This window comes from Malurus melanocephalus, unplaced genomic scaffold (assembly GCF_030028575.1).
Source record: "Malurus melanocephalus ecotype Western Australia unplaced genomic scaffold, MMel_1.1 scaffold_249, whole genome shotgun sequence".
Classification (NCBI taxonomy): Eukaryota; Metazoa; Chordata; class Aves; order Passeriformes; family Maluridae; genus Malurus; species Malurus melanocephalus.
This window is the reverse complement of record NW_026623481.1, coordinates 326,351-341,164: the sequence shown is the minus strand read 5'-3', so window position 1 is coordinate 341,164 and position 14,814 is coordinate 326,351. Positions and strand designations below refer to the sequence as shown.

The following is a 14,814-nucleotide window of genomic DNA, read 5'->3' as shown; positions in this document are numbered from 1 at the left end:
TCTTCTCTTTTCAATTGCAACACAGAGCAGCACTAGGTGAAAGATTTAAGAGGACTAACATGGTGTTCTTTGGGTCTCTTAAGCAAAGTTCATGTAAAAGTCCTCTTTAATTTGTTAATAGGTTTTTTTCTGYGATGCAGTGTGTGGTGGCAATGATGTGTATCCTTAGGAAAAAAAAATTGGTCCATTTTATAAAGGTTTATTTTCATACTTTATGCACTGTAGGTCTGTTGTGTGTTTTTGATTTAGTAACAATTTATGTGTTTTTCTCTTGCAGAGCACTGCAGCCTGTGGGATGGAGGCTCAAAGTGATGCCATCCAGCCCAGCCACATCAGAGAGGCCATTCGACGCTACGGCCACAAGATTGGCCCCCTTTCCCCATTCACAGTACGTAATAACAGAGTTATAAAAAGTTATATTTATAATCTTAAAGAACTCTGATTTTCAAGTGGTCAAATGAAGAAGCTTTGGAATTGTTTAGAGCAATTTGTGGTGACTGTAATTTTCTTTATAAAAGTGGCATAATTCTCTTGGGAAATAAAACTTAGTAATTTCTGTCTCTTTTTGGAAAGACAAAAAAAAGGGTTTTTTTTCCCTTTTAAATATTATTTTCTTTCAATTACAAATTATGCTTTTTTGTTAGTGCTTGAATTTTCTGTTTTTCCAAAGTTTAGGTTTACAGTTATTTTAAATTATATGTATTCCAATATGGTGAAGAGCACTTTATATTCTAAAATTAGTTGTGTGTCAGATACTGCTCCTATTGGAAGTTGAACTCTCAAGTGACACATTTACGGTTGGGGAAAGAAGAGAATGGTTTTTTTAGACAACTTTGAACCTTCACTGAAATGTAATAGAACCGACCTTGTGGTAAAACACTGATGGGTTCTGAGGTTTTGCCATCATTTTTTCTATGCAAATTGCAAACCCATTGTTCAGAGCAGCCAAACGAATTCTTTATTTAATTTTTTCAGCTGATGAAAAGGTGAAAGMAGTCCATCTCCAATGTCATAAATTGGGGTAATTTTCTTATCTGCTGTTCTGTGTGGTATATATCCTGCTTACCTCAGAATATCTGCATTTAGAAAATAATRTCAAAGAAATCATTATGGGAAAAGCCAAACAAAATCCACCAAACAGGATCTCAGCTCCTAAAAATCAGGGAGAAAATGCCCAGTTTCTGAGAGATTTTAGAAAGAGAAATTTATTCTGAATTAGGTGAATTCATCCACATAAAAGTGATACAGAAGTATATGAAGGCTATAAATATAAAGGAAATAGTGGGACTTCGGAAGCAAGGAACAGGAGAAAATAAGAAAAAATGAGTACTTGAAGTTGGAATTTTCCTAGTGCCCAAACTAATCCGTCCTTCTGTAGATGGCAGTAAATGTTTGGTTTCTTAATGACCATTGATACACAATTGCAATGAMTTCTTTACATAACTTCTCCTTTCTCTTTTGCCCTTCAAAAATCAWAGATTAATATCACGTAAAGTGTTGGATAGAATTTACAGTCCAAAATAGAAAAATGTCTTTAGCAGAAGTTTGCTAAGAGATGTAGCTAAGAATATGGCAATAGCTTCTGAAAGCAGAGAATGGATTTAACTTCATTTCAAAAAAAGTAAAGAGCTCACATAAACAGTTGCAGAAAGGTGATTCTTCCTTCCCTGACCCTCACTARAAGTGGTTTGGCCAATTCTTAACCAAAGTTCAAATTTTTAATTCAACCACAAGTTATAGTAAAATACTCTGGTTTGGGTTGGGTTTTTTTTTTATGTCCTCCAGTCTTGTGAACTTCCCAAACAGTGCAACCGAACAATTTARTTTGTTACCATTACCTACAGTCAACGTGGTTGATGAGAGGAGCAGATCTTGTTCCCCCTGAACAAGCCAAGAATAAGAGGGAATCTTGGGTCAGCTTCTGGATGCCTACCGATGTTGTAGGGCTGTAACACGATTCTGCTTCTAATGAGAACGTCAGGAAAAGTATTTTGAGAGGTATTGCAGAGTCTGCATTTAGATCATTTCCCTATGAGTCCCTTCACTGGCAATTTTGGGGAGGGGCCTGGCAATGACCATTGTCCATTTGGCAGTCAGGACTTCTGTGTCTTAATTTGGCAAACACGTGGATGGAGCACTGATTAACCCTCTGCAATCTGCATTAATGCAGACTGCCATAACAAATATCCTTAAATGACAGTGAGGTGTGGTGGCACGTGTGTAACCAAACATGAGGAAATAGATTAACAGTCCTGCTGCAGATTTTTGTGTAATCAAATGGCCATTTCCTCAGATCTCAGCAGCAGGAGTTCTGTGACACAGTGTAGGCAGTGCAAAACCTTGGTATAACRTCAGAAGTCTGAGCTGCTTTCTGCAGTGTCTGAGGGGGAATTTGTATCAGGATCTAAACCCTTCCCTGAACTCTTTGAAGGAACTAGAAGGGGTAATTTTATGGATCAGTGTAATAACCAASAGACTGGCAGTTGTCAAGGGCCTGCTGCATTCATAGAGTTCAAATCTGGACCCAAACCACCAGAGGATGGGTTTTCTAGTTAGGAGAAGGAAATTTAACWGTTATGTTGTCCTACACAAGGATGGGTGATGTGGGAAGAGAGCTGCCAATTGCATCCCAGCAGTACTTACAGAGAGTCACTTTTTTAAAAAGACGGAGTTGAGGAATGAAAAAGCTTCATGCTACTGAATAGCTCAGTCCCATACACAGAATTTAGAAAGAAAATATAGAATATATTATTTTTTTTAAATACGTATTCTTTTGTTTCCTTAGGATAGTAAATATGTATTTGTAAATCATGAACACTGATATTTTTTCACATCTTTCCCTTTTTTTGCTGTTTCATCATGATTGTCACTCCCTTCCATCTGATTTGGTGATAASTGTCCCTAAGGACTTGGTTTTGGAAGAAGAGTTAAGCTTTACAGTTTATTCTTTAGCAGCATTTGATGGATGTTGGTTTGGACAGAAACAACACTTAAAAAGTTTTGTAATCATATGGTAAATGAGAACTAACATTAAACCAGTGAAAATGATCCGTTTGCATTTATTTTGACCTTAATAGCTATGTCAGAATGACTAACATAATTAGGSCATTTAGGTTTTGTCTCCAAGTGCAAGCCACAATGGAAAGCAGCAAGTGTACTCTGGATTCTTCTGCATTGTCTCATGTCTAAGGTAGTTTGGACAAATATTTTATCCAAATATTTTCTTTTAGCAGTACTGGGTGTTGCTCAGTGTTTYCTACTTTAAAACATTGTCTAGACTTTCAGAAATCAGAGAAATATTAAACAACAGCACCATGTAATTTTGCAAGACAGGAATGGGAAGTATGGAATTCTCCATCATATGGGATAATGCAATTCCATGTGCCGTACCTGTGTCTATTTCTGAATGCATTTAAGTTAAAGAAGTATATCGTGAAAGGGATATCCAATCTTGATTAGGCCCGAAGGAATAATCCTAATATTCTCCCAAATATTATTCCAAATAATAGTATTTGTTGCACCAAGGTGTTCACAAAAATATCAGTTGGATTTTTCTTACCAGGAATACAAGCATTTTGTCTTTAGAGAAATTAATTTATTTGAATTGATTGTGTTTCAAACAGTTGGGATAGCAAACAAGTAATTCTTTCGGAGTATTTATTCTGGGAATAATGTACAGTTCTTACCTGGAATCTTGGTAGGAGCAGCTGTAAGTGGTGCATGAACAGTTCATGAGCAGTACTTGTGACCACGAGAACAGCTCCAGCAAAAAGGACAGCTGAGATCCTTTTCTCTGAAACAAAAAGCCAAGTGGTCAGCTGCAACAGTAGAAGACCACGGGCAAAAAGAACAAGAAAATGTTTCCAAAGCAGATTYTTTGTCTTTAGGTTATGCCAGCTCTGGAATGAAATGCTTTAGATGTTTAGTTAAGAGAAACTGAGCTCACAAATGTAAATTGTAATCCTGCACAGGCAGACAGTGACCATTGTTCAGCAGCCTGTGTGTAAATGGGATGTATTGAATGAACAGGGGTTTAACTAACATTTCTTTGGGAATTTATGTTTTGGGGAGAATGTTCCTTCAGCCTCCCAGGCATTTCAGTGAGAAAAGACTTGGTAATCTAAACCTTCTCTTGTTAAATATTTGATTCTCATAAAATTRCCTCTGCAGCATAAAACAATGAATACTTACCAACAGGTTTTTGTAATACTGTGACATTCCCTGCATGAAGATCATGCACACCAAAAAATGTGATTTGGCAAAAGCTTGGGTTATTTGGGCCTTATAGAACCCTGCCTGTACTCTTAGGGATTCTTAAGTAATGAATGCAAGTATCCCATGTGGACTTCAGGAGGTTRCATGTACATGGTAATCATAGTTTCACAATCAAATTACATATTTAGTCAAGGTCTTTCACTTCTGRTGCTTTTTAAATGCTTGTTATTGTTCCTGATTGAGCTCATTTTATGCAATTACTTAAATCAATTTCTGTGGTGAAAATCACAGCGGTTCATCACAGATCTTTAATAATTTCAATATAATAAAGATGCTTTTGACCCTATTAATTTCCCCTAGAAAATAAAACCTGTGGAATAGTAGCTGAAGACCTGGCAAAGCTGAGCTTGTGAGAGACTAAACCAGCAGATTCACGGGATAGAAAGAAGATAGGGAAACTTTAAAAATACAAAGGATAGAGTGTCAGTTTGAAATTTGTGGAAGAGGACATTTTGAAAAGCAAGTTTGGTCTAAGCATCTTAAACTTCAAGAAAAACTCAGTTTCACAATCCACAGAGTCACAGAAGGGTTCAGTTTGAAAGGGACCACTGGAGGTCTCCTGCTCCAAACTCCCTCCTCAAGCAGGGTCCCCCAGAGCACCTGGCACAGGATTGTGTCCAACAGATTTTGGGGCATTCCAAGAAAAGGAGACTCCTGGAATTGGAACCAGGAAAAAGGATGATTTTGGGGTATTCCCAAGAAAAGGAGACTCCACCTGGAATTGGAACCAGAGGATTTGGTCTGCAACTTAGTCTTCTTAATTGAAAGAAATCTCTTTTTGCCTGTTTCAGATCAAAGTCATAGTGAGAAGAAGTTCTAGAATATAATCTTCAGTAATTGTTTTGATAAACACAGTGTGGATACAGCACAGCTAAATTTTTCTGAAGCACTTGAATGATAAAAAGTTTTGAATGCTGTTTCCGAAAGAAATTAGTTACATGGAAACCAAATAAAAAATCTCTGATATTTAGGGTCCTGTAAAATATAGACTGCCCATATTGATATTCAGAATCAATTGATACTGATTTTGAAGAAGTTAGGATTTCATTCTTAATCACTTCTCAAAAATGAAATGTATGCATTTATGTCAAAAGGCATTTGAAAACTTTCCCTTYGGCTACACATTCAGTTTCTAATACAGAAAAAGTCAAATTGACATTTTCATGCTTTCTTYTSMTTTTAAAAKSARAWRAAAGGCATTTTGTGTCATTAAATAGTTACATACTTAAGATGTCTTTATCTGTACTTCAAGCTGTTGTCTGTAGTTATTTGTTACTSTACAGTGTTAACACTGTGTGTTTGAAAACGATGAGTTATTATTCTATAAAACCAGTAGGAAGTCAAATCTCAGTTTGGAAATCTTGTTCCCTTCTCTCCCAACCCCCATCCCAAGGTTCCTCCTTTCAGATTTATGAAAGAAAACATTTCTTTCTGTAAAAGGTTTTTGTATGCCAGCATCTGGAAGTGTTTATTTCAGTGGCGTGTAATCTATCTGTGGATTTAGTTAGCACCAGACCCCCTTTTGTGTACTCCTGGCTTAAAATTTTTATAAATGATCTTGTTGAATTTGTGCCAGTGTGCACATGGTTTGGCTGATTGCTGCATATATCCTTTACCTGCCAGTCACCTTTGATTTATATTCCTTCCCTTCTGCTTTTGCCTTCCAAAAATGGTGCCACTGAACTGTCCTCTAAATCATCTCATTGGATAAATTGCTCCAAGATGAGATGGCACAGTTTTGGCTGACTCCTCGACAGAAGGCATTCCCATAATCCATCCTYGCCCGCTCTGTGTAGGGCCATTCAAAAAAGAGAAGGAGCAGGGGAAATGGGGCTCCCTCCTCRATCCCAGCACTATTTCTTCCAGTGCTGTTCAGAAATGTAAAATGGGACATTTGATTTATATGGCTCTTAATAGCATTTGAAGACACATAAAGTGATTGAAAACCTTTCACATCCCCTCTCCTGAACTTCTTCATCAGATGGGTTTAATCCCAAGATTATGGTTAATAGGGTTTTCTCCCAGAAAGATTGAAATGTGAAAGAATAGCATATTCAGGAATATTTTAAAGCATTTCATTTGTAATAGATTATACAATATACATGACAGTTCTTTCCATTATAAAAATCCCTGTTGGTTTCCTTAAGCTAAACAGCTAATTCTCCTTCAGAATAACAACAGTTCTGTAAGCTTTACTTAATGACATTACTAATTTGGAGAGTTTTATGAAGTTTCTTGGAGAAAAGCAGGTGGCTTGGCAATAATTTAAAAGGTTCCCARTTTGTGGTAGCAGTTTCAGGGGGTTTCATGTTTCTAAAGAGGTAGAGCAAGCTGCATAATGCTTAAGAGTGTCTGACACAATGATGTATCATTTTGGACTAAGTTTCCAGAAGTTCATTGGTCATTAAATGTGCTGCTTGACTTTATATTGCAGTTTCCCAGCTGTCCCCACTGGGGGTAATCTTAACGCTCAAACAGAATTTATTAATGAGTGCATGAGCTTGCAGTGCTGATGAAGCAGTAAGTTGCCCAGATGATTTTATTAAACAGGAACATAGATTTTTAGATAAGACAAAAATGCCATTTAAGTCAATTTGAAAAGAACTGGCTCCCTTTCTGCAGAGCACTGGGAAAACATTTACAAACGCTCTGGATAGTACTTGATATCCCGTGGGGATATTTAAAATTCTTGGATTGCACATACATCAGTGTCCCACTATGCAACACAGTGCATGAATTGTTGCAAGCAGCACGTGAGGCTTCCAGGCAGCATGGATGTCGTTCTGTTGAGGCAGGAGACACTGGCATGGAATGGCTCTGTTAATTCAGTTTGTACAGCCACGTGGAGGGTTCTCTGTKGTGTCACCGCCTGCTCAATCCTGTTACGCTGGAGGTGCAGAACAAAACATGTCTTGCTCAACACAGGAGCTCACACTGCAAAATTTTATCATTTTTCATAACTAAAGGTTAAAAAAATCTGCTTTGTCAAAGAAATTTGCTAGGTCTGTTAGTAAGAAGGTAAGTGAACCATAAGGTTTGCAATCAGCTGAATCTCTCATATAAACAAAAGCAAYTCCTAATCTCATAAACTTTAYGTRATTATTTTTTCCTAACTGTATGACCAAATTCAAATGCATACTAAAGGCATTTCGAAGCAACTCCTAATCTCAAAAACCTTATATAATYTTTTTCTCCTAACTGTATGGCCAGATTCAAATACATGCTAGAGGCATTTCAAGCACAGTTGTCATCATGTACAAGGATCTGAGGGTAAGAAAATGTTATTTTCTAAACGTGTACATTCTTATGTGCCTCCTGAGAGTCTTGAAAAACCTTGGTATGGATGAGAATCTGAGTTCTGGTACTTTGCTCAAGGCAGTCTCATGTGTAATACATCAATATGTAATTCAAGGCTAAGGTGAGAACTAGAATTCTAGAGCAGATACTGGGACAAAAAGGTAACTTTATTAAGTGTTCCAAGATACTTTACAAAGATAAATATGTCCTTCTTTTATAAAAATGCATTAATTTTTGTAAAGACAGTGGCATTGCATCCATGCAGCAGGTATATCCTRGTACAAAGGTTAATAATAGAAACTTGGTTGTTGAAGAACAAATTTGAAGACTCTTAAAAGGAAAGTGTCTTTTTCTTACTTGTCTTTGCACAGAATAGCAGAGCAGCTCCCTGAAGATTTCATGTTTTTATGTTTATATGTTAGACTATGGACAATACCATGTATTTACACCATTATATAATACAAGATTGGTTGCASTTGTATTTTATACCATTCTTTCAGATTTCCCTTGAACCTGAGAGTTCATTCATATTTTTTTCTCCCTGAAAGATTTAAAAGTGCTTTCTGAGCTGGAGCTGCTCGTAGTTGTCAGTTCACTCTCAGTGCTGCTCTGAGCCAGCTCAGTGTGAGATGCAGCAGCTGTGAGTCGGCAGCAGAGCTGCCCAGCTCCTTAGCACAGGATGTGAGCTGTCTGGATGAAACATTATGAGAACTTTAGGATCATGTAGTAAGGCTGTTTGACTTGGAATTACCCTGCAGTTGAAGAAGAATTGCATGAAACCTAATTTCTCGTTAACAGAATCTTCAATTTCGGTGGTGCTCACATGACTGATGCTTGACAGACGTTGTGTCCTGTTGTATTGAGCTGGGATAACAGGACAGGATGGATGGAGCTTGGAGCAAACTGCTCTAGTGGCTGCTGTCCCTGCCTCAGGRGTTGGAACTGGGGGGTCTCTAAGGTCCCTTCCARCCCAAACCATTCTGGGATTCTGTGATTCCACGATAGAAGCTCTAACCTGTGGACATCTCTGGCATCCCTGACTTGTCACTTTGCAAATAAAGAATGTAAAATCTCTAGAATAACAGAGTAAATGTGGAAAGRRGCAGRTAATAATCTGGGTTTACCAAGACTRGGTGGAGATTTATTTATTWTAACTCTTATMATCTGTTAYTTTCCATTTTAGTTGCTATTCTTGTTCCTTTAGTCCTGTAATAGCACTCAAACTTGAGTACTTTTTGAGCTTGGCATTGCACACAGGAGACTACAAAAGATTCCTGAATATAAGCAGAGATTTTGTGCTTTTTTCCACTCCATTTATCGTGTCCCACTCAGTGAAGTGTCACTTCTCATTTCAATCTTTGGTACCACTAACAACAAAAAAAAGTTATTGAGCGTGCAGCAGTACAAACGATGTTTGATTGCCTCATGTTTGTTCTCCTGTCCTCTCCATGCCCAGAGGCAAAGGTGCTCATCCTCCCCTCATCCCTCTGAAGACAACACAGTCATTTGTTTGCTAGAAAATCTCTTTAACACCRAAGTTTAACTTTTCTCCAAGCTAGACCCATTACAGGAAGCCTGGCTCCACACTTGGTGCTGCTTGGAAGTTTTTCTCTAGCAAAATCAAGTGAAAACGTGGAGTTTGAGGCAACTGAACACATTTTTCGGATTTTATTTTGGAGTTTCTGTGTTCCTTCCCTGAGGCTTTGTATTATTCCAGCTTTCTGACTTTAGCTTCAAGGTTGTGTAAACCTCAATTCAGCAAAGCAGCCATGTGCTTAATTTTTAAATTGTACCTTCAGTCTGACAAAAGCATGTGCTAAATTGAGGCTTCTGGTATTATTAGTAATATATGTTTCAATTCATCTGTTATTTCAGCCACAATATCTTTTTTATTATTATTATTTATTGCACATAGGAGAAAAGGMTTCTTCAGACATAAAATGGGATGAAATTAAAAGCAGATTCTTTTTCTCACCTTGTAATATTTGCCTCACTGGAAAGTTTTGGAAGATACTTAAAGACTTTACACTTAAATAGGATACAGCAGTGGGTCAATATTTTGGTGTTAGCAGAACTAAGGAAAAATCACAAAATGAAGGAAAATTCTAGGAAGAAACATCAGACTTAAGAAAATGAAAACAGTTAATCAAATACCAGTCAGTTTTTAGTGCTGTGGGCTGCTGTACTTTTATTTGTGACTGTGGTTTCCAGTKTCAGGATTAAGATTCAGCCAGGGCTTTCTGGTGCATCTCTTGTATCTGCTGTTCTAMAGTGACAAAATTTCACAATCAAGATGTTTTTTCTTGCTTTTAAACCAAGCCACTTCCTCCCAGTTATATCCCCCTGGATAATTCAGTTCCCTTCACAGCAATTAAATTCTTTAGTTACTTATTAGTAGAAGTTACACCCTTTTCCTCCATGACTGTCTCAGGAGAGGGGATTTGAAGAGGGATTTTTCCTTGGTAAGATACTTTCCTGTCTCTGGGGGTATTTATGTTAGTTAATATGCACATGGATGAAAATGTAAGATATTGGGCTTTCATCAAGACCCTGAGCTATTCTGCAAAGCCCTGAGAACGTGAATGAAATAAGTGGTTTCCTTCAGGCTTCAGTTGCAGGATGATTATGGAACCTGGAGTATACCTGGTTGGTTAAAAAACATCCAGTTCTGCTTTACTAATTTGGAATRAATTCCACAGCCAGCAGCTCTACCTAAGAATTATATGCCTCTAATTTCACATAATTTAAATTCCAGTAGTGCTAGGAGAAAAATAAGAATAAGTAATAATAAGAAATTTAAAAAATCATAAGGAAAAAAAACCCCAAACAATAAAAATAAGAATAAAAATCACACACTAAATGTTTGCATAGGGTTGCTAGCACTGGCAGTCAGTAAGTGGTGAAGAGAGTAGCATCCAGCCTGGAGTAATTGTACTAATGCAACATTCCAGGCTGTGTACTGGCACAGGTCACTCTTAAAATGTGTTGATGTGCTGACAGGATTGTCATTTTTGATGGCAAAGAATTGGGACAACAGGAAAAAAATAAGACTCTCCAGAGATCCACATGTGTTAGTTTTACTGCAGAAGGTGCTAAAACTGCTGGAAGCAAGCAGTCTCCATACAGAATTATTGCATTGCAAACAGCCTGGAAGTGAGAAACAGTAATTTCATGAGGTAATTTTGTCAGTGTTGAAGGGTTTGGGTATTTTTTTTCCTTGCAAGAAAGACAAGTTATTCATATTTACCATCAAGAAAACTCCAATTCTAATTGGTGTTTAGATATGATGCTTAAATTACCCTCAGAAGATGTAGTGGAGATTTGGAGAGTGGATTAAGTGCTTCTGAGAAAAAGCATTCAGCTKTTTCTGAATCTGTTAACAAGAAAGTTAAAACAATCTCACCATTGTGCATAGAGGGATGTTAAAAAAAAAATGGAGCAGATGGTACAGAAGAAAGGTGTATGCTTGTTGCCACGTTAGGAAACTTGGGATTTAATACCCCACGGGGTGGATGAGGCCCATCATTGTCCATAATTTACTACAGAAGTATTTAGGTGRTAAAAAGAGTTAACTAGGTACAAAAGAGAAATGTTGGATGGCTCAACAAGTAGATAAAAATGCTACTAATTATGGCTCTTTAGAACATGTTGAAAGTCATTTATGTGATCAGGGAATACTAATTTTGAGACATAATTTTATATCCAGTTCAAAATTATCAGAAGTAATGAAACATTTTGAATGCTTAACCTGAATTATGTAAAAGAATACAAAAAGAACACAGGGTGGGGGGAGGCGGGGCAGGGAGGGAGAGTATTTGTATTTTTTTTTAAGGTGTATTATGCTATTTCTTTAAAGGAGGATTTTTTTTGCTGGAGTTTCAACTTTCATAATAGAAGTAAATTTTAAAATTAAAAATTCACTTTTAAAATAAATTTAACTTTAAAAGAGGGGGCAAAAATATTTCTAGTAATGTTTTTCAATATAAGAACATGAGTCAAGATCCAKGATTCCTCTGTATTTCTCTTATTATTCATCTTATTATTCCTTATCATTAATTCCTCTGTATTATTAATCTTACACAAATGCAGAAGAGAAGTTAATGATGGCTCAATAGATTTTTGCAATATAGAGACATGACAAATGACAAGATTTGATAAGATAAACAGGAGAGTAAAAGGARCTAGTATTGTTTAGCTGGTGAGGAAGTGGCCTCAGTATGTAAATTATCCAGTCTGTAAGAGATTTTTTCCTGTATGAGTCACAGAAGAGCTTTAAGAATGAAGTGACAGTGKGTGATGATGTTCATCTGCTGTTTGCATCTTCCTACCAAAAAGATGCTGCAGGAGATGTGCTGGCTTGAGTGTTTGGTGTGTGCACAGCAGAGTGGCAAGAGGTGATCCAGGTTGGAATGTGACATTTGATGGGAGATGTGCTGCTGCACAGGAGGAGGATGTGTCATGAGGGGAAATGGAAAGCAGCTTTTAATGCATGTGGCTGAAAGGAAAATCAAAGTGATGGGTGRGAGAAATGGGCTTGGCAGCATCCTTATGATTTGATACAAACAAGAAAATGTTTTTCAAAGCTGAATTCCTCAGTGTTTCTGTGAATTCCACAGAGATAAATTTGGAATCCGCATAAAGGGTAAGAAAGGCTGTTAYGTGCCACTGGAATTATTATTTGGAAAGAAAAATACAAAATGCAGCTTCARTCTGGGTGTGAGCAGAGTATCCAGCATCAGAGATGATGCCCACGTTACACACCACAATGGTGGGGGACATGAGGTTATTGATGGATGGAGATGGAGGATTTGGAGTAGGCAGGAGATGAGAAATTCCAATTTATCCACATTCAGCCTGAGCTGGCAGCTTGACATGAGAGCTCTCAGAGGGACATAAAAATCCAACTGGTCCTGAGTTATTCAGCCTGGAACTTTTATCGGTTGTACTTTAGGGCAAAAAACTTACTTAGAGCCATGCCTGTGAGCAAAAGTTACAATGCAGAGTATTATTTGCTTCCCCTAATTTATTACATACTTCCCAATTCATCAAAGCATAATTTCCTTTCAGGTTGCTGAAGCAAACCCTTATATTTCTTATTTTTTCATGGAAAGAATTCATTCCCAGCTTCATAAAGTTTATTTTTGAGGAATTGTGGGTTAAAAGTTTCTAATAATGTTTTTTTCCAAAAAAATAGTAATATTTCACTTTGAAGTGATGTGGCACTATTCAGCTGCCTAAAATCAGCAGCAACTGTTTGGCTTTCTTTACTTTCTGACATAAATCCCAAGAATAGCCCTGGATATTGGAAGTTCTGCTTGTCACCATTATAACTGAGGCTTTACCAATGTAAAGAGAATAAAGGGGACCTTATCCCTCTCTAAAACTCCCTGAAAGGAGGTGGTGGCCAGGTGGGGGTCGAGCTCTTCTCCCAGGTAACAAGTGATAAGACAAGAGGAAGTGGCCTCAAAGTACACCAGGGAAGGTTTAGGTTGGAAAAATTAGGAAAAATCCCTTCAGTGCAGGGGTGGTCAGGCATTGGAACAAAGTGCCCAGGGCAGTGGTGGAATCAGCATCCCTGGAAGTGCTCAGTAAATGGCACTTGGGGACATGGTTCAGCTGTGAGTGCTGGGTTAGTGGTTGGACATGATGATCTCAAAGGTCTTTTCCAGCCTAAATGATTCCAAGATTCTATGAATGAGGCTTTGCTGGTTGCTCTGAGAAATCCCCAATGCTGCTGTGTTTTATGATATAGACAGAGTGGCTGGAGCTCTGCATTCATAGTGAGTGCTGCAGGTTTGGAAAATTTACATTGCAAGCTCTTCAACTTTCCATTTCTCCAAAAGTAGTTTATTTAGGGTCTAGTTTCCTTGTCAAATGTTTTTGGAGTAAAGTTAAGTGAGGATTGTAAAGTAATGAAGAGGACAAGGTAGTGACAAAGAGTTACTGAGTTACCGTTTGATAAATGGAGTGTAAGCAAGTTATTTTCGTTCCAGAGGAGCCAGATGTTAAGTATTTCATCTGCAAATTAAGCAAATGGGCAACATTCACAGTCTCTGGGGCTGTATCTTCAAAGTAGGGATTTGAGAGTGTCCTGGAGTCCTGAGGAATCAATTGAATGCTATGAGGCCAATCCAGTGCTGTAGCTGAAAGGGTTGAGGCAGTCCTTGGGCAGCCCTTGGGCAGGCAGGCAGGGGAAAAGGAAATAGAAGAGTTTTCTGCTGTACTGGGGCAAGCACAGCTAAAATGTGTGCTTGTGTTTGAGTGGGAACATCAACAATTGGGTGAAAGACTTGAAAATTCCAACACGGAGACAGGAGTTTATCAAACTGAAGACAGTGCAAGTCATTAAGGGCCCATTAAAAAAAAAAACCAAACAAAACTAACTCATGTCTTAGGGTGTTTCAGTCTTTGCATGCAAAGTTAATGGATATTCAGGGTGAGATTCCTCTGGCTAGATAGGAATATTTGTGTCTCAGTGCAGTGACAAACATCTGTGAGCACAACTGGACAGGCTGCCCAGAGAAGCTGTGGCTGCCCCATCCCTGGAAGGGTCCAAGACCAGGTTGGACAGAGCTTGGAGCAACTTGGGATAGTGAAAGATGTCCCTGCCCATGGCAGAGGTTGGAATGAGATGGTTTTTAAAGTCCCTTCCAACCCAAACCACTCCATGATTCTGTGATTTCCTTTATAGTCAATTGAGAGGAATAAGCATTTCTGGGCTGTAATTTATCTCTTCTTAAGGTAGCTGTTTAAGAAGGGTCAAATGGACCATGCTGTGGAAGTGCCTTTTTCTCTGCCCTGACAGGATGATGTGTGTGAGGAGTCCTTCTAGTGCAGTTTGACATTTAAGCCAGACAAATTCAAACTAGAAATAAGGCATATATATAACAACATAACTAAGTGCTGAAATAACTTAGCCAATGAATGTGACAGATTATCCATGACTGGAAAATTTAAAATCAAGAGGAGATGTTTCTGTAAAAGCCATGCTTAAGTTCAACCACAGTTACTGGTTCTGGGGAGCCGATTCAAGAAAATTGTGTGGGCTGTGTTACAAGCACTGTGAGGTTTGATGGTCCTTTCCATCCCCAAGAGCTATGAATCATCCTTTGCTGGTGCTTTGGTAAACTGTAAATGTGAAAATCCACTCTGAATGCAGGTCAGCAGCTTATTCAGTTTGAATTCCTGATGTTCRGATGAGTAGTTTCAAATTAAATCATTCAAAATTTGCCTTTCTAAATA

General features: G+C 37.9%; 1 protein-coding gene across 1 annotated transcript in view; it reads left to right on the top strand.

Moving 5' to 3' along the window:
* SUPT3H (SPT3 homolog, SAGA and STAGA complex component) overlaps positions 1 to 14,814 on the top strand; it is a 252,745-nt gene that overhangs the window by 203,315 nt on the left and 34,616 nt on the right. Inside the window, exon 11 of the mRNA XM_057375428.1 lies at positions 278 to 388. Within this exon, the coding sequence (XP_057231411.1) occupies positions 278 to 388 (111 nt within the window). The remainder of the gene's footprint in view (positions 1 to 277; positions 389 to 14,814) is intronic.